The sequence below is a fragment of the Vombatus ursinus genome, unplaced genomic scaffold (assembly GCF_900497805.2).
Source record: "Vombatus ursinus unplaced genomic scaffold, bare-nosed wombat genome assembly UNPS02005459.1, whole genome shotgun sequence".
Classification (NCBI taxonomy): Eukaryota; Metazoa; Chordata; class Mammalia; order Diprotodontia; family Vombatidae; genus Vombatus; species Vombatus ursinus.
In genome coordinates this window covers 9,369,115-9,395,324 of record NW_020945237.1, presented here as the reverse complement: position 1 = coordinate 9,395,324, position 26,210 = coordinate 9,369,115, and the positions used below count along the sequence as shown (strand labels likewise).

Here is a 26,210-nt window from a genome sequence, read left to right as displayed (position 1 = left end):
ATGGAATAAGTTCTGGTCCTGGGCAGGAGGCACATAGAGAAATCCTGGCTCAATGATAGAGTTAATTCTAATCGCTGGCTCCAAATGTCTGTTTCTTATGCCACTGGCTTTGATTCCAACCTCTTGTTGTCCGTTGTCTTGGCACCCAGCCCCATATTAATAAATGTTACCTAATTATTCTCTAATCTAATTGTTGTAGTGCCCTTTTCCTCACCTGCACTCCCCCAGCGTATGTACATCTGACATCACAATTGACCACAAGGGAGTTTGGAAAACTGGTTCCTGGCCATGTCTGCCTCTTTGGCATATGTGGAATGCATTACTTGTTTGATTGCTAAGTTGGAGCTCTGTGGATCTATATCTGTGTCTTTATCTATCTATATCTATATAGTAGCTGTACCACCTATCTCCTACTCTGCTACAAGCCATGGGGTCCCCTCGCTTTGGTGTCTTCTTTGTTATAGGGCTTTGTGTGCCTGGCACATAATGCTATATAAATTACTATAATTAGTATTACCATTATTATTTTAACTCCAAAGGTCTATTGGTCCATGGTCACACTGGTGGGGTCCCTCACTGGCAATGTACCAGCAATAGCGTCCCTTGGAGCAGTAGTGAATGACGACAAGGGGAAGCATTTGCATCAAGCAGTTTGACCACCACCAAGAGATAAAGTATGACTCTTTGATTGGACTGTGTCCAGGGTAAAAGTGAAATGTGAATTGCCTAATTAGCAGAACTGCAAAACTGCGTTATGCCTTGATTAGATTTAACTAACAGCCTCAGCAAATGGCAACAGTAATTATAAATGAATTACTAAATTCTGCTCTAATCATTCTGTAACACATACTATGATTCTTTTTTGTTTAACATTCCTTTTTCTGTGTAGGGATAAATGATCTATCCCATACCTGATTCATGCTTGTACATTGGGTTCTCTGGTTCTTTCTGTTTTTTTTTTAACTTTTCCTTTTTTTTTTGAAACCTCCTAAGCTTTGAGGCTTATTATTATAGTTTCCCCAGAATTCTGGAGTTTGGATGATGAGACAAAGAATGTGAGAATTTGGGCACCCTACCTTGCCCATTGAGAAGTCAGGCTTCCCCTAGAGCTGAACCCAGGCAAAACATAATGGTTAGATAAAGGCAAGGGAGTAGTGCAGGTCACCATCAGCTGAGTGGTTTTCCCTAGCCTCTAAGCTAAATACCATTTTCTATCCTTCTTGTTTAGCCTTTTTTTGCCTAATTTCCCTGAATTCTAGACCTCACTTTCTAGATCGAATTCATCTGCTTACTTCTTCCTAGCTTTTATGACCTTTATATCAGAAAGCTCTAAGCTTATAAGATGGCCAGAACCATAGATTCACATTCTCATTGAAATGAACCTTAAAGATTAAATTCTTTTCCTCTTTGAACAAGAATCCCTCCTATAACATACTTAGAAAGTAATCACTCTGCTTTCATTTGAAGTCCTCCAATGAGAAGGAGCCCACTATATTCCAAGGCAAACTATGGTATTTCTGTACTGCTCTAATCATTGGAAGTTTTCCTCTTAATTAGCTGAAATGTGCTTCTCTACAGCTACCAGCTGCTTATTCCCCTTCTGCCTAGCTGACCTGTACTTCCTGGCCTTCCTCTGGCCCGCTGTGAACTACAACTATTTTGTCAGCTCAAGTTACAAAACAGGAAGGTGAAAGATAACAAATATAGCAATTAGGAATTAACATATGGAATAAAACCACTGAGTGAATCAAAATCAATGCTTCCCTTTTCTCTGCTGTTGCTGCCACCTTGTGTCAATAGAATATGATGGAGAGAAGTAACCTGGGCCACCTCCTTTTTATTTGTCTGCTTCTTTCATTTTGTTGTTGTTTATAAATACTAAGACCACAGTCAACATGACATAGAGTTGTCCAAGGATTTCTTATTTTGGAGAGCTCTATGGTTATCTTTGGGAAAGGAAATGGCAAACCCCTTTACCAAGAAAACATAACAATGGGTCACAAAGAATCAGACATGACCGAAAGACTAAATAACAAATGGTTATTTTATACAATTGGAAAATTACCAGACCATCCAAAAAAAAAATAAGGACAGGCAAAAATTACCAGTGCTAATTGGAGAAACAGCCAGAGGAAATTTCCCATGGATGGCTATTATTATGAAAAGAAACTTAGCTAGTCTGCTATATTTTGATTTTGCAATTATATACAAAATCTGAAGAGACATTGCAGGTTACTAAGAGAGGTCTACCCAAGAGCAAACAGAAAAGGCATATGTGGTGCCTTTTTGTGCTTTCGAGAATCTTACACCAAATGTAGAGATAGCTACAGAATGGTGTCTTGTCTGAAGCCTTCCAGGATAGAAGGAATAAGTAATACTAACATATTTATGAAATCAGGTGGTAAAATTCTTTATGTCCTTAATGGCTAGCACGTGATGTCAATGTCAGCATTTCCTGGTTTCTCAGAAAGTGTTCTGGAGGCATGTGAGAGGTGGAAGAGCTTTTTCCATGTACCTCTCATCCCATGGGAGTACTGATGTAAAGAGTAATGTCATGTCCATTGTGTCAAAAATTCAATGGAATTCAAAAGTATTAATAGCATTTCTGTTTTGTTTTGTTTTGTTTTTTGTCAGATCTCAGATTTCATTAGAATAGGGAAGGGATGGAGGGACTCTACCTGGGCAGATAAACCATTGCTTTATAGCTTGTAGTCTTAGACAGGTACCTGGGGCATTGAGAGGTTAAGCAAATTGCCAAAGGGGACAGAGCATGGGTCAGCTGTGGGACTTGAATTCAGCTCTTCCTGATTCCAAGTGCAATACTTTATTCATTATGCTACTCTGTCTCTGTAACTTGAGAAAAAATTATGATTTGAGGTACCCCATTTCTCCCCCTTCCCCCCCCTTACTTCGAGAAGGCAGCTAGATGGTACCATAGTGCACAGAGTACCAGGTTGGAATTAGGAAGACTCATCTTTTGAGTTTAACTCTGGCCTCAGACACTTACTACTTGTGTAACTCTGGGCAAGTCACTTAACCCTGTTTGCCTCTGTTTCCTCATTTGTAAAGAGAGCTGGAGAAAGAAATGGCAAACCACTACAAGTATCTTTGCCAAGAAAACCCCAAATGCGGTCATGAAGAGTCAGACAAGACTGAAAATGACTTGAAAACAATAAAAGGTAATAGAAATAGGGAAACTGACAACTTAATTCCCTTACACTATAAAAATCCTCTGAAAAGAAAGCATCAAACAGAAGCAATTAAAGATGGAAAAGTCACTAACTTCAAGTTGAGTTAGAATAAAGCTTCTTGGTGACAAAGACCTGCAAACAATTAGTTCCATAAGGAGTTACAACTCATTGCCAGTTTCTGTTTATAGGAAACTAATTCTGCTGATGAGGCTTTTTAAATTTTGCTTGTTTAAATCTTTATCATGTGTATACATTTCCCTCTAGGTTGGAGATGATGCACTATGCAAAGTAAAGTCTATGGAGTCAACAGAAAAATCAGAAAAGCAAAAGAAGTTACGGTTTAACTCACTAGAATCAGTCTGGCATATGTAGCCTTTTTCATTCTCACAGATTTCATCAATCCATTTTCCTGCCTCCAGTGATGTACCTCCAACGATAACCACACAATCAACCTAAATGTGGGCAGGTGAGAGATGGAGGGAAAAGGAGATAAACATCCATCACAAATGATTCAAGGACAGGGAAGAGAATGGGAGGGGATGGAAAGGGAGGGCAGAGGAGTCAAGGCAGAACAAGGCAAGATAACCTGCAATAACACTTACATCTTCATAGGAAAGGAGACTTCTTCGTCCAGCAGGAAAACCTTTTGCCCAATTTGTATACTGGACTCCTCGGCCATCTGTCCAAAGGAACTTGTTCTCTGAATTGATATCATTCATTCCAATCCAGCTGTCATGGCTAGAAGTCCTCAGTTGAGTGGTGAGGAATGCTGGAAGTTTTATGTGATTATTTTAGTCATTGTCACAATTTGAAAAATAATTTCAAATAACATCAAAATGCTTAGCTTATATTGTTATCTACAAGGATCATTTGAAGATATTTATGCTATCACAAAAATAAACTACTAGAGTATCCCTACTATCCAGGTAATATAAACTTACTCAAGCCTTTTAACAGAACTTTCTCAAAATGTACTTTTTGGGTATTGTTGGTAAAATCCTCAGAGTGTTTACAATAGACCAAGGAAATTGGTAGCAGGAGGATTTGACAATGGTACAGTCCCAGTAGGGGCCTCTGAAACCCAGGGTTGCTATCCAGTGAAGAAACCACTGGAATTGGACACTGGAAACCATTAGAATCAGATGATTGAAGTGGGGCAACACCAGGAAGACACCACAAGGGGACTGGAGGATTTAGGAAAGGAACCCAGAGAGACAAAGCTTAATTCCCCCGAATTCAATGCACAAACATTTATCAAGTGCCTACTATCTTCTGGGCGCTGGGGATTACAATGATAAAAAAAATAAAACAAACCTGTACTTAAGAAGTTTACATTCCACTGAGGGGATGTGGGTATGTACACAATGAAGTAAACACTCAGTCACACAAAGTAATTTCAAAAGGAAGAAAACGCTGGTTAGTAATCCGAGGGGTAGGGATTGGGACAAAAGAGAGAAATCTAGAGATTCAAGCATCTGTGTGTTCTGCTGATTCAAGGACAAGCAATGAAATGCACTATGAAAATAGAGGGGCAACTATGGAAGGAGAGTTGGACCCCATGGTACATGACCTGGCTCTGGCCAATAGTGGGCAAGTCACTTAACCTCAGTTTCCTCATTTGTACAATGAAGGTAACAATATTTTTACTATCTACCTTAGAGTTGTTGTGGAGAAATTCCTTTGTAAACCTTAAAACAGTCCATAAAGATGAGATGATTACGATTACATCTTTGTTTCATGGGATGGTCTGCCATGGCCAACTTGGGAGAGGACAAGAGCAGTACAAGATGGGCAGGCATGGTTGGGCCACTAGAAGGAACCACTGAACTGAAATTACAGATTTTCATGGATAGCAACTAGTACATCTTAGAGCTTCTTCTGATTCCTCTCTCCAATAAAAGAGGGAAATTTGTGTTTGAGTCAAAGGCAGAAACAACTAGTCATGCAGGCAGATATTGACTTATTTTTAATTATTTCTTTTCAGTCAACAAAAACTCATCTCCTCTTCCCCTCCCATTGAGGAATTCAGTAAAGGCATAGCAATTTTTAAGCTATCTTCCCCGCCCCCACCCCGAAACAATATTTACATTGCTCTTAAGAGAGTTTATCAATTTTTTAATTGTTGGTCTTGGATTTATTACTTAAGTAAGAACATAATTTGTTCCAGCAATAGGAATGAAACCTGAAATTACCTGCTAATTCTCTTCTGCCGATACCCCAAGTAAATATTTAGAAACCTTTTGCCTGCCTAGTCAGTAAATATTATTTAATCTTGAAAGGCCTTCTTTGTGAAAATCTCTATTACCTTGATTCCGATTTTGTTCTGCCCAGAAACACTAATTTCTGGCCAAGATAAGAAATCAATTATTCTACTTATCTATTGGGCTGTTGTGTAGGCCAATAGTAGAATTACTGGATGATGAATGGGTTGTAGAGGCCTAATTCCACAAGCTGACATCATTGTGGCAAGCTCATTCATCCTAGGCTCCTATTTCACTAGCTTTTCTCCCCTCCTCCAAGTTATAAGATAACTTATCTTAAAATTTCATCTTCTGCTTATGTTTTCGCTTCCTAAAAATCAATTTCTCAAAGTTGTTTCTTCCCTCTCACCTTGTATAGATTCCTCAGTGCAAGATCAACCTCCCTTGGAAGAATTTCATTTTGGTGTACCCCTTCACCCTATGGCAACTAGCCCCAATGGACAAACTTGGCTGTGTCATTACTTTTCTAATCCCTGGGAGATTTTTATTTAAATTTTGTGTGGATTATGTGAGGAAGAAAGGGTTGAATCATTCAGTTCATTGGCACTGTTGTCTTGACCACGCCTGCACATTCCCAACCATATTTTGAGGAAGCCTGCTATGCTTCTAGGAACCAGGAATCTTGGGTCCTGAACAACGCATGGGTATTTGGACTGTTGGTTCAAGGTCTGCAGGGAACTGTATTCACTTTGAAAGGGGTTGCTGGTTGACATCTATTCTTAGGATCCCAGCAATTAACTTCATACAATCGAAGATTTGGAGTGTGCCGTACTCCTAACTGCCATGGGGTCACTTGCTAGCCTTTCTGAGGAATGCCTTCTCTACCCCAGGCTAACTGCACTCGTAATTGAACTGTCCTCTATGCTACGTCCCATCCCAAATGAATTTGCTCCAGATTAAAAAAATTCCTTGGACTATTTTTTTTGCTTTTCCCACACTAGCAAACTTAACTACATTACTTGCAACAAAACAGACAAATAAGCAAAAATCTCTGAAATATTGTAGGTTTTACATAGAAGCCGCAGTCTCATAATTAAAACCTAGTCTACCATAATTGGTAAATGCACATTGGATATTTCAAAGTGAATGTTTCATAGGTATCTCAAATTTAGCATCCCCCAAATAGAACTCATCTTTCCCCCAAAAACACGCCCCTGAACTTCACTCTTTTTATTATGGGGTCCATCATCCTTCCAGCCAGCTAGGTTCATGCCCTCAATGTTATCTCTGACTCCTCACTCCTGTTCACTCCACATAGTTACTCAGTTGTTAGATGTTTTCATTTCTACCTACACATCTCTCTACTCCCATGGCCACTACTTTTGGCCCTTATCATCTGTCGCCTGAACCACTACAATGGCCTCTGATTGTCCTCCTTACCTTGAGTCTCTTCTTTTTCCAATTTATCCTCCATGTAGTAGCCAAATAGATTTTCCTAAAGCTTAGTTCTGACATTCTTATTCACCTGTTCAATAAACTCTACTCATTCCCTATTGCCACTAGAACCAAATAAAACTTGCTCTATTTGGCCTTTAAAGTCTTTCAGTCTTTGGGCACTTTCCTTTATATTACTTTCTTATACATTAATTCCCTCCCCAAATTAGCCTTTTTGCTATTGTACACACGTGCCATCCCATCTCCCATCTCCATTCACTTCTTCGTATAAATACCTTGTTTCTTCCCTTCCAAACTCAGTTTAAGTATCACCTTCTACATGAAGTCTTTTGTGATTCAGTTCCTAGGGCCTTGTCTCCCAAAATTTTGCTCTATTTTCTGTATATACTACGTACTATGTATACTATATGTACTTATTTATGTGTATGTTTTTTCTCCAGATAAAACATAAACTCCTTGAGGAAAGAAAGTGTTTGGTTTTGTCTTTGTACCCCCAGTACCCAACACAACATCTGGTATGTAGTTGATGCTTAATAAAAGTTTATTAATTAACTGATTGATTGATAGAAGCTGAACATTTCCAAAACACCTACAAATATGTTTTAAACAACCCATCAATAAATAAACTAGGTTATTTTGACTAGTTTATTTACTATTTCTAAGTCTCCAATATTTGCAGCTTTAAAGTAGGAACTCTGGGCTTAGATTCTTAAAATCTTAAAAAGATTCTTAAAATTTTTAAATCTAGCTCAGATTCTTATAATCTAGCCAATAGCTCACTAACATTCAGACTCCTTAAGAGTCTGCCCAATATGACGGATGTTCTAATAAACCTTGTCTTTGACTGAAAAAAATAAATAAATAAAGTAGGAACTCTGTGACCTGCTCCTGGATCAGCAATTTACAGCAGGATAAATCATTCTGCTCATGGAATCTTGGACAACCTCCTGTACCCAGATGTGATCAAGAGGTATCAATTTATGATAGTATGAATACTTCTATAAATTACATGCTGGCAAAGTACTCTGAGACATTAGGAGAAAGATTTTGTCAATATTAGACTAGATGCTGTCAGATAAGCTTATTACATTATAAATTATTACTTTACTTGAGACCCTAGTAGCCTAAAAAATGAATTTCCTTATACTCAAGATGGAACTCTTTAATCAACAGGAACTGGATTATTAGTATGTAATATTTATCACCTATAACATGCTAGGCAAGTACCATGATTGTTTGGAAAGAATTATTATCATTAATTATCAAGTGTCATCAACCTTTGTACTGTACCTTGTTCTTTTCCACTGTGTATAGAAACCAGATTTCCTCCAAAATTCTGACAATCTTTACGTGCATTTTGCCAACTTTTCCTCTCTTCTCCTTTAAATCCAAAGGCTCTGTAGCACTGAAATGGGAGGGAAGAATAATATTTATTCAGGTTAGCTAATAGTAAAACGAAATCTACTCATAGCAATGTTACAAAAGGTACATTTTTCTCATAACTGAATTGAATTATAAAAATTAGAGTTAGCTCTATTCCAGAGGCAGTAGCACTCTTGAAATAATCCTGGTTTGGGAGTAAGAAGGCTTATCCTTCCACTGTTATTTACTACCTGTGTGACTTATAATACATCCTTTAACTTTACTGGGATTTAGTTTCCACATTTGTAAAATAAGAGGGTTGGATAAGATGCCCTTTGAGGTTCTTTTCACCCCTAAAGCTAAAGTTATAAACTTCTTATAAAACTTCACGGCTGTATTCTTTCTTAGGACAAATAATGGTTACACTCTTCAAATATCTCCTTCTGTCCCTCCTTTCATTCCTTTCTCCCTCCCTCCTTTCCTCCCTCCCTCCTTTCCTTCCTTCCCTTCCTTCCTTCCTTCCTTTTCTTCTATATTCTTTTCCTGTCCTCTTATTTCCTCTTCTTTTCTTAAGACTCCTTAAGTGTCCTCATCTCACTAAACTAGAAAAGCAAGGACTACTCCCAGACCCAATTCCTCTGTGGATCACCCCAAGAGCTTTGATCTTCTCTGTTTCTGACCTGGGTTGATTTTCCCCTCCTTAGGCAACCTCGTGACCCTCTGCTCTGGGTGGGTTCACCCTATTAATATCAAACTTACTGCAGACACCCAAGAAATTTAACCCATTTTACCTCAGAGCTCCTGAGCTCAGGAGATCCAATGGCCTCAGCATCCATGGTGGATGAGTTCAGAGGCCTGTCCACCACACCTGGTGATCACTCACTTGCCACTGATAATTTTTCATAGGCAGCTCCACTCAAACCCCACAAGAAATTTTCCATATTCATTAGTTCTGCAAACATTCTCTTTGTTCTACCAAAGTTTCATTGAGCCTATCCATACAGATTGATATAAAGATTTCGGTAATAGCTATAATACCTTGTTTTGGAATAACTTCCAACCTCCCCGACATCCTCCAGGAAGCGGAGCTGGTGTGGGAGAGGCAGTGGTATTGATGCTATTGTTATGTCGTTGGCAGATAAAGGCATTTGGAAAACCACAGTTAATGTCATTCCAAAGCCCTGTCAAGAAAATAGTTTAAAAGGTAAATTTGTGATATTAAACAGACATTTGTAATGAAGAAAAACACACTATTTTATATTTTAAGTGCTGTTTTGGTCCCTTAAGGATATTTAAAAGTAGAAGACTGCTAATAAAATTCAATTTTACATAAGTTCCTAGGAAAATGTATTCAAGACACTTTTCTTTCCCTTCTCTGAATTTGCTGTGGTATTAATTTAATAAACATATTTTTTAGCTTCTACTAGGTATCTGACATTATGATAGGTGCTAGAGACAGGAAGACAAAAACAAAGCAGTCCTGGTCCTCAGGGAGCATATAATCTACTGGTGGTTAGGGATGAGGTGAGAGACAACAGGCAAACAGAGAAGTCAACAAAAAATACGTTCTAAGAAATCAGGGGACGGGAGGCTCAGCCTGTGACTCAAGGGATCAAGAATGACCTGGTGGTTCTAGGTGGTGGCACTTAAGCTGTTGCTTGAGAGAAGCTAGGGATTCAAAGAGGCAGAAGTGAGAAGAGAGTAGATGGGAAGCATGGGGGACAGTGGGCACAAAGGAGGAGAGACCTGAAATGTCAAGGTTAAGCAACGGAATTTAGGCCACTTTAGCTGGAATGGAGGTCACATGATGGGGAGTCATGGGAAATCCAACTGGAAAGACAGATTGGAGTCGTGTAGTGGAGGGTTTCAAATGCCCCAAAAGGGAACTTGTATTTTATTTTAGAGGTTCTGAAGTTTCTTGAGCATGAAAGGGACAAAGTCAGATCTATTCTTCAGGAGTACCAGTTTGGCAGTTGTGAGGATGATTATTTTGTTTCTTACATGATCAAAATGTGCAAAGTTGGTCAGACTTGAGGAGTAAGGGCAAATTAAGAAAAAAGAAAGAAAAGGGGCAAAGAAAGTAATTGAAGTCAATAGTAATTCTAGACCCTAATATAGTAACATATTAATTCTGTAATGTTCTGATTTAGCTCACCAGAAGAGGTATATAAGACCACACAGTTTTCATCATCATTGGCAAAATTGGGTTCACCTGGAGCCCAAGACACATAGTTCACTTTAGTGCCATCCGTCCATCTGCAAAAGTAAATACGCCAGGAGGTAATTAGAAACCTGTTTCCATTACAAATGTACAAGGGAACAGTTTATTTTAATATTATAAAAACTCTATAGTAGAAATATTGAACGATAATTTAAAAAACCCTGTGATATCTATGAATGTTATCCAAAATCATTAGACTGGATATAATTTCATTTATTCTATAAAAGGTGCTTTGATGGCATCCACATTTATTGTTTGCTAGCATCTTTTGCCTTCCCCAACCATGCTGTCTTGTTAACAGGTGGGGGAATTTTGGCATTTTTTGAGGAGCAATGTCACTCAGTGAAAGAACATTCAATTCCACTCAATTAATTGCAATTTAATTTCCTAAGCTTTTATAAAGTCACTGTCATGTGTAAGACACCATGCTAGATATTGTGGATCCAAAGATGAAAACAAGAAGATGGTTCTTATCATTAAGATGCTTGTTGCTGTTCAGTCATTTCAGTCATGTCTGACTCTGTGACTCCATTTGGGGTTTTCTTGGCAAAGATATTAGAATGGTTTGCCTTTTCCTTCTCCAGCTCATTTTAAAGATAAGAAAGCCCAGGGTCAGCTAGTAAGTGTCTGAGGCCAGATTTGAACTCAGGAAGATGAGTCTTCCTGATTCCAAGCCCAGTGCTCTACCCACTGTATCACCTAGCTTCCCCCATTAAGAGGCTTATATTCTACTGAAACAAGGAGAGGGAAGGCTGAAAGGGAGGGAGAACTCCAGCCTTCTATAGATACAGATTATTGGGGAAACAGCAAAAAAAAATATTTAAAATCCTTTCCATTGACACATTTTCACACAAAATCAAAACTAACCAGGAGTCAGAATATATCATGGACTGATCTATATAAGTTTATTCTACTCTCTTCTCATCCTAAGATTAATAATACTCATAGATAGTAAAAAGGAGCATCAATCATTTATTATTTGAAAAGCAATAAGCATTATGGCAAAAAGTTGGGAGAATATTAGAGCAGAATATAGCATATATTGTCGTATGGTCATGGTATAAGATGTTTTTGCTTGGTTTTTTTTTTTGTCCCAAGGAAGAGTTGAAATTAGAAGGGTGGTGTGACATGACTGAGGTATAAAGATGCAGGGCATCAATAAAATATATTTGAATATATTTTATTTCCCCTAATTATATGTTAAAACAGGTAAGCAATCAGATATAGGTTATACATTTTGTTTGTTTGTTTTTTGTTTTTTGCTTTTTGGTGAGGCGATCAGGATTAAGTGACTTGCCCAAGGTCACATAGCTAGTGTTAAGTGTCTGAGGTTGGATTTAAACTCAGGTCCTCCTGATTTCAAGGCCAGAGCTCTATTCACTACACCACCTAGCTGCCTCCCCCAATACATATTTTTAAAAGAGAAAAGTAGTACACATCAAGGAATGCTAAATCTTTCCATTAGTGGTAAAAAAAAAAAATCACTACATTAAATGTATCTATATGCAGTAATTCATCAAACATTTGTTAAGTGTAGATTTTATACAAGTCAATCAGTCAATAAACATTTATTAAGCACCTACTATGTGCCAGACACTATACTCAGTCACTGTGCTAAATACTTGGGATATAAAGATTAAAATAAAATAATGTCTCCTGTTAAGAGCTTACGTTCTACTAGAGGTAATAAGACATACACACACATAGTATTAACGGAAGGTAACATTAGAAAGGAGAAAGCAATAGTGAGTAAGGGGACCAGAAAAGGCTTTGGATAAGTCGATACTTGAACCTTGAATGATGATACAGATTTTGAGAGGCAGGGATGAGGAAAGAGCAGTTCCAAGGCATGGAAGAAGACAGGAGATAGAGAGTTGAGGAGGCAGACTTGGTGGGAACATAGAATTTTTGAAAAGATATGATCTAGGGGCAACTAGGTGGCGCAGTGGACAGAGCACCGGGCCTGGATTCAAGAGGACCTGAGTTCAAATCCAGCCTCAGACATATAATATTTACTAGCTATGTGACCTTAACCCCATTGCCTAACCAAAAAAAAAAAGATATGATCTACTTTCTGTCATCTTTAACACCCATATCAACAAACATCTTTGCTATCATTTTAATGAAGACATTCAAAATTATGCTGCTCCAGCGGCTAGTAGGAAAATATGAGAGATGTTTTGTTTCATTTGCCCAGACAATACAAATGAGAATGATATGAGATTTCCAATAAATTCATTATATCTGCTATAGTGCATCCTTCAGAGATAAGCACTACCATCTTAGAACAAAGAAAGAAAGAAAGGTAGTACTACAGAAAGAAACAATATTCTTCCCTACTTGTGGAAGGTTTGTTAAGCTGGAGGGAAAAAAATAAAATTTTGTTGTTGCTTGTTGTTGTAAGGCAGCTAGGCGGCATAGTGGATAGAGCACTGGGCCTGGAGTCTAGAAGACTCATCTTTCTGAGTTTGAATCCAGCCTCAGACACTTACTAGCTATGTGATTCTTGCCAAGTTATTTAACCCTATTTGCCTCAGTTTCCTCATCTGTAAAATGAGCTGGAGAAGAAAATGGCAAACCACTGCAGTACCTTTGCCAAGAAAATCCCAAAAGGAGTCACAAAGAGTTGGACACAATTGAGAAATGTAAAGAAATGTAGTGTTACAGAAAGAAACATCCTCCCCTACTTATGGAAGATTTATCAAGCTGGGGGGAAAAAAATTAAGAATTCTAATTTCATTCATTTGCTTTTAAAGCATATTGCATGTTGAGTTTTTACCAAATTGTTGTTTGTTTTAAACAGCTGATTTAGCCTGACTCTGCTGAGAGCAACTGATACTGTTCACTGGATCTAATCAAAGGAGCCATCATGCTAAAACAGAGAGAACATTGGACTCAAAATTAGAAAGATCTGAATTTGAATCCTGGCTCTGTCACTGGCTAGCTGTCTGCCCTGCTCAAGTCATTTAACCCTTCTAAGGATCCACTTCCTCGTCTAGAAAAAGGGCTAATAATACTGCCTTGCCTGCTTCATAGAGTCACTGCAAAGTACACCAAGCAAGAGAATTATACAAAAGTACTTTGTGACCACAAGTCACCGTGTAACTGCAACTATCATTAATATTAGCTTTACTTACAAAAACTTCTTATCCATGCTGATGAGTAAGCCAATGAAATATGTGGGCTCCAAGTCAAGGGTGGAAATCTAAAATATAGAAATGAGTATTTAGTTTCATCTAATTACATAAGAGTCAAGTGGATTCAACCAACATTTCTGTTCTCTTTGATCAATCAGACATCACATTTGACCAGTATAGGGTCATTTTCTGCTTATTTCGAGATCAGGTCAGAAAGAAGGTTAAATAATCTTTATTTATATCTTTATATAAATCTTTACATAAATAATGCTTTATTTATAAGAAAGAGGAAGAAAAAAACACTATATAACACTTCTAATGCATTTTCAATCGAAGCCAATAAGCCCATTCTAAATATCCTATATGATTTACTTTATCATCTCTAATGTCCATATCAACAAAACATCCTTGCTATCATTTTGGCAAAGACATTCTCCCATCCCTAAGCAGCAGGACCCAAACTCTCCTTCCAACATCTTATACCAGAAAGCTGTTCTTGATTTCTAGTCTCCATAGAAATGAAGGAGGTAAAAAGTCAAATTAGAGAAATCAAAATATAAAATGTTAGACTTCACTCCTCAGTCTTTTTCTTGGAGAGGAAATAATTTTCTTCCAACAGTTCTGCTATTGTTTAACTTTCACAAAAGCATCCATTTTTCATGTTGCATTTTTGGGGGCTCTTTTCAGAGAAGTTGCATAGATAGTAAGCATTCCATGATAATGTTTGGAGAGGAAAGGAAATGACTAAGGGTTTTTAGTGAAGAACTATGCTCCCACCTAGAGTCATAACTAAAGACTCACCCTGGGAGGGAAAGGGGCAGGTTAGATGGTGTGTGTATGGAGGATAAGGAAAGGGGCTAGAGTCAGTATGCAGAGCACAAAGTGTGAAGGGGGGCACCATGGAGATGAGAACCTGGGAGTGGGGCCAGGTAAGGAACCAGGACTGTGCTATATGACAGAGGTCTGCAGAGGCCAGAGAGGATCTGGAATAAGCAGACAATGAGGAGAAAGCACGCCCTATTGGGAAGTGTTTCACCTGGGCCCAGATGCAGAGCCCCAGTGGCTCAGTCCTAGGTACGGCTCTTCACTGTTAACTATTATTCAACAACCTGCAAGTGGACATGGAGGTGAGATGGCAATGGAGCTTCATGTAAGTAGTGACACTTTACTGTCACATAAGGTTCTGAAGGATCAGTACAGAGCTGGCACAGAATACATTGATGGGCTCTCAGTGGGTATGCATTTATTTATACAGGCAGGTATGGAACCTGCTTCTGGGATCTGTGCACAGTCATCCCCATGCCAACAATACCCAGTAGGTCCCCTTTCAGCACCACCAATCTTGCCCCATCCAACTTCCTTCTCTTGCTATCTTGGGAGGTGGCAGGTATAGTCCCATTCTCAGAGGTTAGCAAATTACTTGAAGATATGCCACCGGCTGCTATGCCTTCTGAATGAAATTTAGGTCATATCTTTGTTCAGCTTGTTATTTCCCTCATTCTTGAATTGATAAATGTCTTTCTTACATATCTCCATAGAAACTTTCTTTCACTTTCACCCGTTATGGAAACTACGTCTCCAAAATTCCTCTTGCAGAATTCCCGTGCATTTTCCATCGTGGCTTTCTCTTTGCTAAAATAGTACTGGTAATCTTTATAGACAACCCATCCATCTTCAGTGATTGTGGGGTCTGAAAGATAAAGAAGCAAATGTCAGGGGTGTGATCCATAGGACCTCAGGGAGTGGCCACTGGGCTCAAAAGTTACAAAGAGAGAGTAGCAACATAACTAAACAGGGAATAACTCCATTTCTACACTGGGACCCCAAAGTAAGAACACGGACAGGTAGGGGAAGATGGGGGAGGGGGGATTTAGTTACATGGACAGGATCATTCAGCACAAAGAATCTACTTCTTCTAAGCCTCCAGAAAATTTGCTACCTCCCTGTTCGCCACAACACCAAAAACCTAACGCTAGCATATCCCTAGGGCCCTATTGGTTTCGGTCCTATTGAGATGAACCTAAACCTTATCCTGCTAAGCAAGATCAGTGGTTACATTCATGCTGAATCAAGGCAAAAGGAAGAGGGGGCTAGGAACTCATTTGTACCTCTGTGCTTTTTTTTTTAATTCAAGAGCAAACAGAAGGAAAAAAAGCATGACTGAACTGAATGAATACTTGAACAATAAGTAACACATACTGCTTTCAGGGGAAGGTGTTGGCTCTGGTTTCAGCTCATCTCCTAGAAGACAAAGAAAATTAAAATACAAAATCAACTTAAGCTTCATGGGCTAGAGCAACATTGATGAATAATTAAACATTTTTCTTTTCCTCTCTCTTCTTTTTGTACGCTTTTATGAGTTAAACAGAGCACCCAGCAATCCACAAAGAGGTGAAGACAACATTTGCAATAAATAAATTGAGCTCTGATCATTGAGAATTGCTTATGAAATTATGTATAATTTTTTCCTGATACCCAGTAATCTGAAAAGTGGGGATGGCTTATTTATTTATGAAACATCAGATGCAATTCCTTGCAGGATATTATTTTCTCAACCATTCATAATAAACTAAAGTTTTAAAAATTGGCAAGCCTCTAGGCTTGTCCTGCCTCAAATATTTATTAACTGTAATACCCAGACAAGTCACTTAACCTTGATGAGCCTCAATTTCCTCATCTGTAAATAGGGATAATAAGGGTACCTGCCTCATCTTATCTTCATTCATCTCTTCATTCTTATCTAATGAAAGCATGATCTATACTGCATCCTTCTTGTTATTCCAACGTAAAACTTTTCAAAAGAGAATTTTGCTCAGTTCTCCAAACTATGGAGGGGAGTAAAGCACACATCTCATACGGAGGGAGTGTAACCCTACCTTTTTTGACATGGCAAATCCAGTTGCGGAGAAGTTCGCAGTTAATGTCATTCCAGCGCATGCTAGGATCAGCCTTCAACTCGCCACAAAATTCAATGTTGCCGTAATTATTTGGTTCTCCATAGGACCAGTTTTCATATGTCACCTAGATTAAATGCACCAGCTCTAGTTAGTTTTAGTTTGCATCTGGTACACATGCTTTAGAGGCAGGGTGGCATTGTCGATTGAAAGCTAGCCTCGGAGCCTGGAAGACTCGGGTTCAAATCCTGCCTCTGACAAATACTGACTAAGGATTTGAGAAAGTCAAGAACCACTCAGGCTCTAAGCAACTTTCCAAAACTTTAAGTTTCAGAGAAGGGACTGATCTGCATTAGCAGAGGGAGTTTCCTCCCCCAGGAATTTTCTCTATTTTCCATACTACATGCCCAGTTCCTATATGCTTCGTTCAATTAGGAAAGGGAAGATGCAAGTTTCAATTATTTTCTTGTTCATTCTTTCCCAGCATGGTCTTGGTTCACAGGAGAACATTGTACACAGTAATAGCAATATTGTACGACGACAAACTGTGAATGACTAAGCTATTCTCAGCAATACAACAAGCCAGTTCTGAAGGACACGATGAAAAATGTTATCCGCCTCCAGAGAAAGAACTGATGGCGTATGAATGCAGATGAAAACATACTATTTTTTCACTTTATTTTTTTGTGTGTTTTTTTTCTTTTGGTCTGTTTCTTCTTTCACAGCACGACTAATATGGAAATATGTTTTGCATGGCTGCATAGGTATAACCTATACCAAATTGATTACTGTCTAAGAGAGCAGGGTGGAAAGGGAGGGAGAGAATTAGGAATTCCAAATTTTAAAAAATGAATGTTAAAGATTGTTTTTACATGCATTTGGAAAAAAAGAAAATATTATTTTAAAAAAAAAGAATGGCCTTGCTTCAGAAGCAAGCCTCAAATTAGTAGGAAAGGAAAGGTTCCTGAATGCTTTGTCCTGTGCCAAAACTTTTCTGTTCAATGAAGTATGCTAATATTGATTCTAGGATTTGCCCTACCTCCTTTCAGTAAAATCAGCTGAATTTTAATCCTATATAAGAGGATTAAAAAAAAAAACGTAGCCAGACTTGCAGTACCAAAATATTCCCTATTTTCATGACCTTGAGTTCCAAGAAAACCATTTTCTCCAAGTCTCTTACAGACAGATAGATGGAATAGTAGGTAGAGTGTAGACCTGGAATCAGGAAAATTCGCTTTTGAATTCTGCCTCAGACACTTAGTAGCTGTGTGACCTTGGGCCTCACATTCACCTCACAGCCTCCATCTCCTCATCTGTAAATTGAGACTAGTAATAGTACCTACGTCACATAGCTATTATGAGGATCAATGTAAACCTTAAGCAACCATATAAATATTAGGTATTATTATTAATTATTGATAATAAAATCATGGATGGCTTCCTTGTAGAGGTTGGAAATTGTGGATATGCAAATACATTTGATATATTTGTCAGTTTGCTGAATTGTTTTTTCATTTTTCTTTGTATTTTTTGTTACAAGTGATAGCTTGCTGGGAAGGAGAAGGAGGAGAGATCAATTTGCAAATGAAGGTGTTGTAAAAACAAAAGGTGTCAATAAAATTAATAAAAATAAATGAAATGGAAAAAAAGTCCTGGGAAGGATGAGCCAAAGAAGTAGAAAAAAATTACAGAAAATCATTTCATCTAGCAATCATCAATTTCTTGACAATGCCAAAACTCACTCCACTTTTTTTCTACCCACTCAACAATACTCAGAAAACTTGCTACAGTTATCTGAGAAGAGACAACTAACTGGGAACTTAAGGGCTTAAATCCCTGAGTGGTGGAGAACATTGGTCCAAGAAGTCTTGAAAATCACACATCCCCAAAGTGGTACAAACCAAATTATTAGCATCACAAATAAATAATAAAATCAGAGAAGCCCCACATGCATCAGACTGAATAAAAGAATTACTCACCGGGGAACCATCAGACCAGGTAAATCCCTCATCTGTATTTGCGATTGTCAACCCCAGCCAAAAGACATCATGGTAGTTTGAAGTACCTCTAAAAAAGATATTAAAAATAAAAACAATACATGATGTTATATGAAGTAAGTCTGGCAATCTACGAGAACCAAAAATTAAAAGTTGTGTCTAAAAATTAAATTGGTGAGCATACAAAATAAATTGACATAGCAACAAGGTCTGAGCATAGGCCTTGTAAAATTACAGTTGTGTTAGTATAGAGACATACTAAAAACAGCAAAAAGTTTGTAAGAAATTATTCCAAAGAACTTAAAGATACTCAGAGCTTATAGATTGTAGTGCTATTCACAATTTGCTTAAACACAAATCTGAAAAAAACCTATCATTTAAATCTTTTCTTGGGTGTGTATATGGGAAGGAGGAGGTATAACTATAGGACATCAGTTATGGACTATTGTAGAGAATTCTGATATAGGTATTTCTTCAGCATCAGCATGATCCAATAACTTTAGAAATAATCCAAGAGTGTTATTGATGCAATTATCAATGACCAATTAAAAGAAAAAGAACTGTATGGAGAAATGACACCTACATGTTCTGCCATATTGTAATTTGGTCTTCTTTACTGGTGATGCTGGCAAGATCTCCACCTATTGCTCTACAAAAGTCACGAGCGTCAAACCATGTTTTCTTGTTGTATTTGCTTTTGTCAAAAACCTAGAAGTAAAATATGTTTCAAAAAATTATTTTTATAATACTCCCCATTGAATTAAGAAGACAAATTTCTTTCTTTTGATGAGATTTCATTTGACATAGGATAACAAGGAAGTATAACTAAATAAACTAATGCCATGTTGTGGGTTTTAGCTTTGACTGTCCACAACTATTAGCACTGCAGATAGATCCCTAAAAGATGTGCATAGCACAATCTCGAGAAACATTTTCCAATGTGTGAGGTAGGAGGAATTGTTTAGGTTTTCTACCAGCTGTGGATAAGTATACAGACTTCCAGCAATTTCTACGGGGTAATACATACATATATATGTGTATATAGGTATATATGTACATACATATACATATATTCACACACATATACGTGTGTATATAGCATGAATATATAGGTATCCACCAATATGCTTATTTCATCAGGAAGTATAATTTGCCTTGCACAAGGAACACTTAAATCCCAACTATAAAATCATTTAATGCAATTCTGATGCCACAAGGCACAAATTCAAAGTCATCCTTCTGTATACAGAGAATAAATAGTTATTTATAGGTTGTTATTTGAGGGGAATTAATGGGCCATTTCCAAAAGTATCTCCCCAACTAACTTGTCATTACTATCAGTTACCAATGAGTTAGACAACAAAAATTGGAAAGTTATCTCTGGAGACCTTACTTAAAATTCCATTAGTATGGATTAGTTTATCATTTAGAGAATTGACATGTTGCACCTTTATAGGATAGAAGAAAATACATTAGTACAACAAGGAATGGGAAATTCTCATATAAGAAAAGGAGGGGCAAATCAAGGAGAATGGCAAGAAGATTTTGGGAAAAGAGAAAGAGAGAAAAAAAAAGAGGTGAGGAAGCACAGTACTATGAAAGGAACTTCTAGGCCATTTTTCATTCTTAACTATTCTAAATTCTTTTTCAGCTTAATTATTAATATTTACCTTGAAACACAAGTTTATTCTACTACTGGAAATCCATCCATCTGGGCATTTTGGAGCAGGGGTGGTTGTAGGCACTGGTGGAGGAGTTGCTCCCTCTGCCCAGTGTTTGCAGACAAATTTTCCTTTCTCTTCACATTTCAGAACATCCCATAATCCACCTGCAATCCCAGTTTTCATGGCAACACACCCTGTCTTCCGTCCTAAACACAAAATAGAGTGAGGTGATCACAACTCTTCTATGAATTCCATCATGATGGAAATTATTGTCATATATGTGGGTTAAAAAGTATACAACTGATCAGATTTTCTTAGCATTTCTAAAGATAAACATTTAATCATAAAATTCCATTAAATGTGCATAAATGGTAAATCAAAGTACAGAATTTGTGGAGTTCCTATTGCATGCTCGGCTTTATGCACCAGGAATTCTGCAAATACTTTTACTGTGGTTGATTGGGGATATATAATTCTTGAAGAGGGATACAGAAGTATAGACCATGGTCCCTGTGCTGACAGAGCTTGTTGTTTAGTTGAAGAAACAAAACAAGTGAACGTTAAACAATATACACCATGAAAAAGAACTTAATTGAGTGCTAAACTGTAAAGGACAAACTCTAAGTGCTACAGTCATTCAGAGGATGCTCTGTGGACTGAAGTATCCAAGGAAGAAATCATGAAAGGGGGAAGTACAGCTGATCCTTGAGGAAGGGACAGGATTTAGAAACCAATGTAAAGTCTCTCCAAGCAAAGGAAACAATATGAAGGAGGCACGGAGCTGGAAATAAGCATGGCGTGTTTGGGGAATCACAAAAACACTAAAGAAAGATGTATGTTGGGGAATGATGGGGAAAAAAGCTTGGACCCCCATATTAATATATCTATTCAAGCAACAATAATCAATGCACCAACAAGCTTCTTCATATAACTAGAAAAAATCACGATGAAACTTACACGGAAACACGAAGGTCAAAATAGCAAAATATATTTCAAAGTTCATCTTAGAGTCCCAAATCATACACACAATACTAAAACATCAGTTTTCTAATGTAAATGGAGGTTAATTAATATTTCATTTTAGAACATTAACAGGCAGTTATGTGTCAATCCTTATATTTTAGGCTAGGCTCGAAGGACATTAATTTGTCTCAGTTTTCAAAATTTACATTCTTTTTTCTCATTAAAAATTACTCTGATCAAAACTTTTTGTTTCAATAAATGGGAGGAAAAAGAGCTATTCTGACCCAAAAAATCATAGCTACTCAATTTGTAATGGGAAAGAATTAGAAACCCTTATAGGCCAAACAGTTGAAAGATTAATATGTTGGTATTCTGGACTTCGTTCAAATCAATTATGTTGTATAGTAATGCAATATTTTGTTAATGTAATAGAATATATGTGTCTAGACCATTTATTTCATCAGAGTGGGAATTCTCACTGTGGACATTCTCATCATTGATTCTGATTTCATTTTGTCTATCTTTTACTCAAAAAATTGACTGGGACTCTGAGCTTACATAACATGCCTATCTATGGTCAAACAATAGAGATCAGTCGTGCCAACTCTAGGGTTGGTACTCCACCTAATATGTCATGCTACCTCTCATGTTGGTTAATAGTTTTTTAAAAGTGTATACAATGAAAACCAATACAAATGAAAAAAACAGGGAAAAATATTGAGGTAAATATGACAAATAAAAATTTGGCATCTGGAACACATAAGAAATCGTTCAAAAGTCACAGTGGTCATTCTTAGTCTACAATGGATAAATTGTAAAAGGACATAAAGCATGTTTTCAAAAGAGAGAAAAGAAATTGTTAGTAATCCCTTGAAAATTCTGAGTTCACTAATAATCAAAGAGATGAAAATCAAAACAACTTGGAACCTTATATATCAAATGGACAAAAATAATAAAATCACCAAAACTCAATGTTGGCTAAGTTGTGGAGGAATAGGGCCACTCATCCATTGTTGGTGGAATAGTGATCTAGCAGTACAATTTTGTAAAAGTTGCAAAAATGATCACACTATTTTACCCAATTATTGCATCATACTTTTTTTAAACTGAAAACAACCTAAATGTCTAACAAGAGGAAAGTAGTTGAATAAATGATACATTAATGTAATGACATACCAATAGTGCTACTAGCACTGACAACATATGAATGATGCAAAGAAACCTGGGAAGATCTATATGAAAGAATGCAGAGTGAAACAAGCAGAGTCAAAAGAACTGAATACACATTTACAAAGCTATAAAGAGGAAAAGAGAATGAAAATGAATGGACAAGGAACCCTATAACAACTGGGGTGAAATATAAACTTGTTGGTGTTTAAAAGCCTTCATAACCTAGACCCTTCCTATCTTTCCAGTCTCCTTACATGTAATTGCACCGTGGTCTCTGCAATCCAACCGTACTACTGACCTACTGACTTCTTCACATACTATTCTCCATCTCCTCTCTCCTTGACTTTACACTGGCGGTCCGCCACGCCTAGAATATGTTTCCACAAGTTATCCACCTCCTAAAAATTCTCATTTCCTTTAACATATAGCTCAAGCCATATTGCCACATTGGTACAGAAAGGAAACATTCTCCAGAACGTGTTTCATTCAGTTTTTCACCGGGCACGATATGGCAGAAAGAATGCTGAATTTATGACCCGTATGCTCTAACGCAAGACATTTTAAGCCCTATGGCCCCCATAACTCATCTGTAAAATAAGGAATTTGAAACAGATGACTTTAAAGGTTCATTACATCTCTAAATCTAGAATCCAGATCATAGCATAAAAGGTACCAATATTATTCTTCATCTAAGTGTCATCCTTCACTCCTCTTTCAAATGCTGTGCATATTCTCCCTCATCCCCCCAAAAATTACATTGAAATACCTTAAGGTTCTTATATGACTTCCGAGGTTTTCGAGCTTAAAAAATTACCTTTAGAAGTCTACTGGAAACGTGCATTTGCCACAAAATGCAAAAAGTGTTTTGTAAATGTAGAAGTATCTGCTAACCTGGCAAGTAAAATCCTTTTTAATTGTTTGAGCACTGAAAATGATACCCAAAAAGAGAGCAGTATAACAAAAGGACAAGTGTCATTACTGAAAAAGAGATTTAGTTTATATTTTATCCTGGACTGTACTACTTGAAACAGCACAGACTAGAAGGACTAGAATTTGAACCAAGACATTAATTCAAAGCAATACTATTACCAGGCATAAATGAATTCCAGTGGGTAAACTGGACGTTTTCATCGATGGTCCATTTAAACGTCCCTTTGTTTTCTACATCTGAAAGTCCAATCCAAAAATACTTTTCAGGCCTCAGTCCAACAAGACTGGTCAAAAAGGCTTGTTCATATCTGAAAAAAAGAGAATGGAAAACATACAATTGCATTATGGGAATTTCTCATAAATTGTGAAGAAGTAAGTTGGAAAAGATGTATCAATTATATTTTTGTACAGTTTGGTTACTGTCTAATAATAATAATCATAATAATAACTACCATTTATATAACACTTTAAGGTTGACAAAGCTCTTTATAAATATCTCATTTTATCCTCATGAAACCCCTGGGAAATAGGTGTTATTATTTTACAGATGAGGAAACTGAGGCAGACAGTGGTTAAAGTGATTTGCCCAGGATCACATAGATAAGTATCTGAAGTAGGATTTGAACTCAGGTCTTCCTGACCCCAGATCTAGTGCTGCATCCACAGTGCCACCCAGCTACTAGATAATACTATATATATGGATTTTCATGCATACAGTATGTCCTTTAAGGTAATCTATAAGTCTTGGGAGAAAATATTATAGATGCAATTCACTGACTAAACATTCATTGACCCAATATGCTGAGTTAAATATATGGAAACATGAAAATTTATAAAGAACACAGAAAGCTACTTTTCCATCTAAGCAGAATTTTATAAACACAAGGTGGACAAAACAGCAAAATGCTAAAAATCATTTGGGATCATACAACTTTAGCGGCATTTAAATTGTTAAGAGAAAGGTACCAAATATTAAGTGTTGCAGAAACTTTGAAAGGTAATCTCCATGAAGTATCAGGGATGGAAAGCTATGAAAATTTAATGAATCTCAATGCCTCAGTGGACAGAGTGCAAATCAAGAAGACTCATCTTCCTGAGTTCAAATCTGGCCTCAGATACTGACCAGCTGTGTGACCCTGGGCAAGTCACTTCAACCTGTTTGCCACAGTTTCCTTATCTGTAAAATGATCTGGAGGAGGAAATGGCCAACCATTCCAGTATCTTTGCCAAGAAAATCCCAAATGGGGTCACGAAGAGTCAGACATGACTGAAGAACAACAATAAAATCTTTTGGGGAATGAATGTAGAAGGGCAATGGGGATAATTTCTCTGACCTTTAGTTTCCTTGTATGCACAAGGGGGAACTGTGTTCCCTAGCTCACAGAGTTGTTTGAGGGAAACACTTCTTAGATCTGAAAGTACTATATGAATTTGAGTTACAACCATGATCACCCAACCCAGCAACTCCTCGGGTTCTGAATTGACAAGGCTTTTTTTAGTATTCCTTTTTCTTGCAGTGCTACATTGATGAGTCCAAGGTCACGATGCAAGGTAATAATAGAGCTGATCTATCTACAAAATTATATTCCTGAGCAAATATATGCAAAATTATATTACAAAGAGCGGCAGGGTGGAGCCAAGGATCGAAAACTCTGGCCTCTCACACATACTGGTTGTGTGTCCCTTGGCAGATCATGTAACCTCTCTATGACCTATGCAGATCTCTAAGATTATAAATTGGAAAGCGGGTACCGATCTGCATTGGTAGTAGGATTTACCTCATTGAAAGTTTTTCTTATCGTTATTTGTAAATACTATTTTTATATATGCATTTTAAGGTTTGCAAGGCACTTTACAGATATTACCATAACCACTCTAGAAGGTAGGTACTATTATTATCATCATTTTACGGAAGAGTAAACTGAGATATAGAGGTTAAGTGACTTGCCCAGGATCACACAGCTAATTTGTCTGTGGCTGGATTTGGACTTATGTCTTCCTATTCCAATTCTAGCATTCTGTGCTGCCTAACCACCAGCGAAATCAAAGGTCAGTTCAAAACAAAACAAAACAAAAACTACCTAGTAACTTCTGAATATTGTTTATGTATGTTACCAAAATGAAGAATGGAGTTGGACATACGAACTAAATTTAGATCATCTATAACTTATTTTCTAGGTTTTTTTTTAAATGAAGAAATATGTAGAACATTTTAGAGCCTAAAGCTTTCTGCTATACATTCCTTCCTTCACAAGTTTAACACAAAAATTAAAACCATTACCTACCTGTCTTCCACAGTAGCAAGAAAAGCCTTCTGGTTTATGCAGGTCTGGTTTGCTACCCCAAATGTTGAAAGTGTTTGCCCAATCATATAACAGTAAAGGCCATGTCTTTTCCATCCCTATTAATATAATCACACAATGGTATAAAATATTAGTAGACTTTCAAATTCCCTTACTATGTATTTTTTTAAAGGAAAAGCTTTGAAGTCAACATATTTAAATTATGGAGAAATTTCTAAAATTGTTTAAAGAACATGAACAATGTGGGATATAACTTAAAATATACACGGGGTGTATTAGAAGCAGTTTGAACCTGTTGGTAAGAGCTGACTGTTAACTTTTCAGTGCAATCATCTGTATCTTGGCAATCAGCAAATGCTATAAATCAGGACTTGATTTATTATTTTGTGATTGTCTTGACTTTAAATGACAGAAAATATTAATGATGCAGGTTAACTTTAAAAGTATGTCCTCGATAAATTTTACCGGAGAGCTAAGCTACCAAAACCTAAACAATGTGTTGATGGCTTAGAATATACATACACACACACACACATATACATACATACACACATACATATATACACATATAGGCATACACATACGTATATAGACATACACACATATATACACATATATATGTGTATGTGTATATAAATATATATGGATATGGATATGGATATGGATCAGACCATCCAGATGGACAATGAATTGAGTCTTGAATTAAACGGGGGGAGGAGAGT

General features: G+C 37.2%; 1 protein-coding gene across 1 annotated transcript in view; it reads right to left on the bottom strand.

The window, feature by feature from the left end:
• MRC1 (mannose receptor C-type 1) overlaps window positions 1-26,210 on the bottom strand; it is a 127,947-nt gene that overhangs the window by 25,585 nt on the left and 76,152 nt on the right. Inside the window, exons 10-23 of the mRNA XM_027847954.1 lie at window positions 25,471-25,586; window positions 23,345-23,493; window positions 20,129-20,328; window positions 19,042-19,166; window positions 18,441-18,528; window positions 16,444-16,588; window positions 15,767-15,808; window positions 15,094-15,257; window positions 13,568-13,635; window positions 10,365-10,465; window positions 9,248-9,390; window positions 8,138-8,252; window positions 3,794-3,960; window positions 3,541-3,643 (exon numbers count right to left, since the gene is read on the bottom strand). Coding sequence (XP_027703755.1) covers window positions 3,541-3,643; window positions 3,794-3,960; window positions 8,138-8,252; window positions 9,248-9,390; window positions 10,365-10,465; window positions 13,568-13,635; window positions 15,094-15,257; window positions 15,767-15,808; window positions 16,444-16,588; window positions 18,441-18,528; window positions 19,042-19,166; window positions 20,129-20,328; window positions 23,345-23,493; window positions 25,471-25,586 — 1,726 coding nt within the window. The remainder of the gene's footprint in view (window positions 1-3,540; window positions 3,644-3,793; window positions 3,961-8,137; window positions 8,253-9,247; window positions 9,391-10,364; window positions 10,466-13,567; window positions 13,636-15,093; window positions 15,258-15,766; window positions 15,809-16,443; window positions 16,589-18,440; window positions 18,529-19,041; window positions 19,167-20,128; window positions 20,329-23,344; window positions 23,494-25,470; window positions 25,587-26,210) is intronic.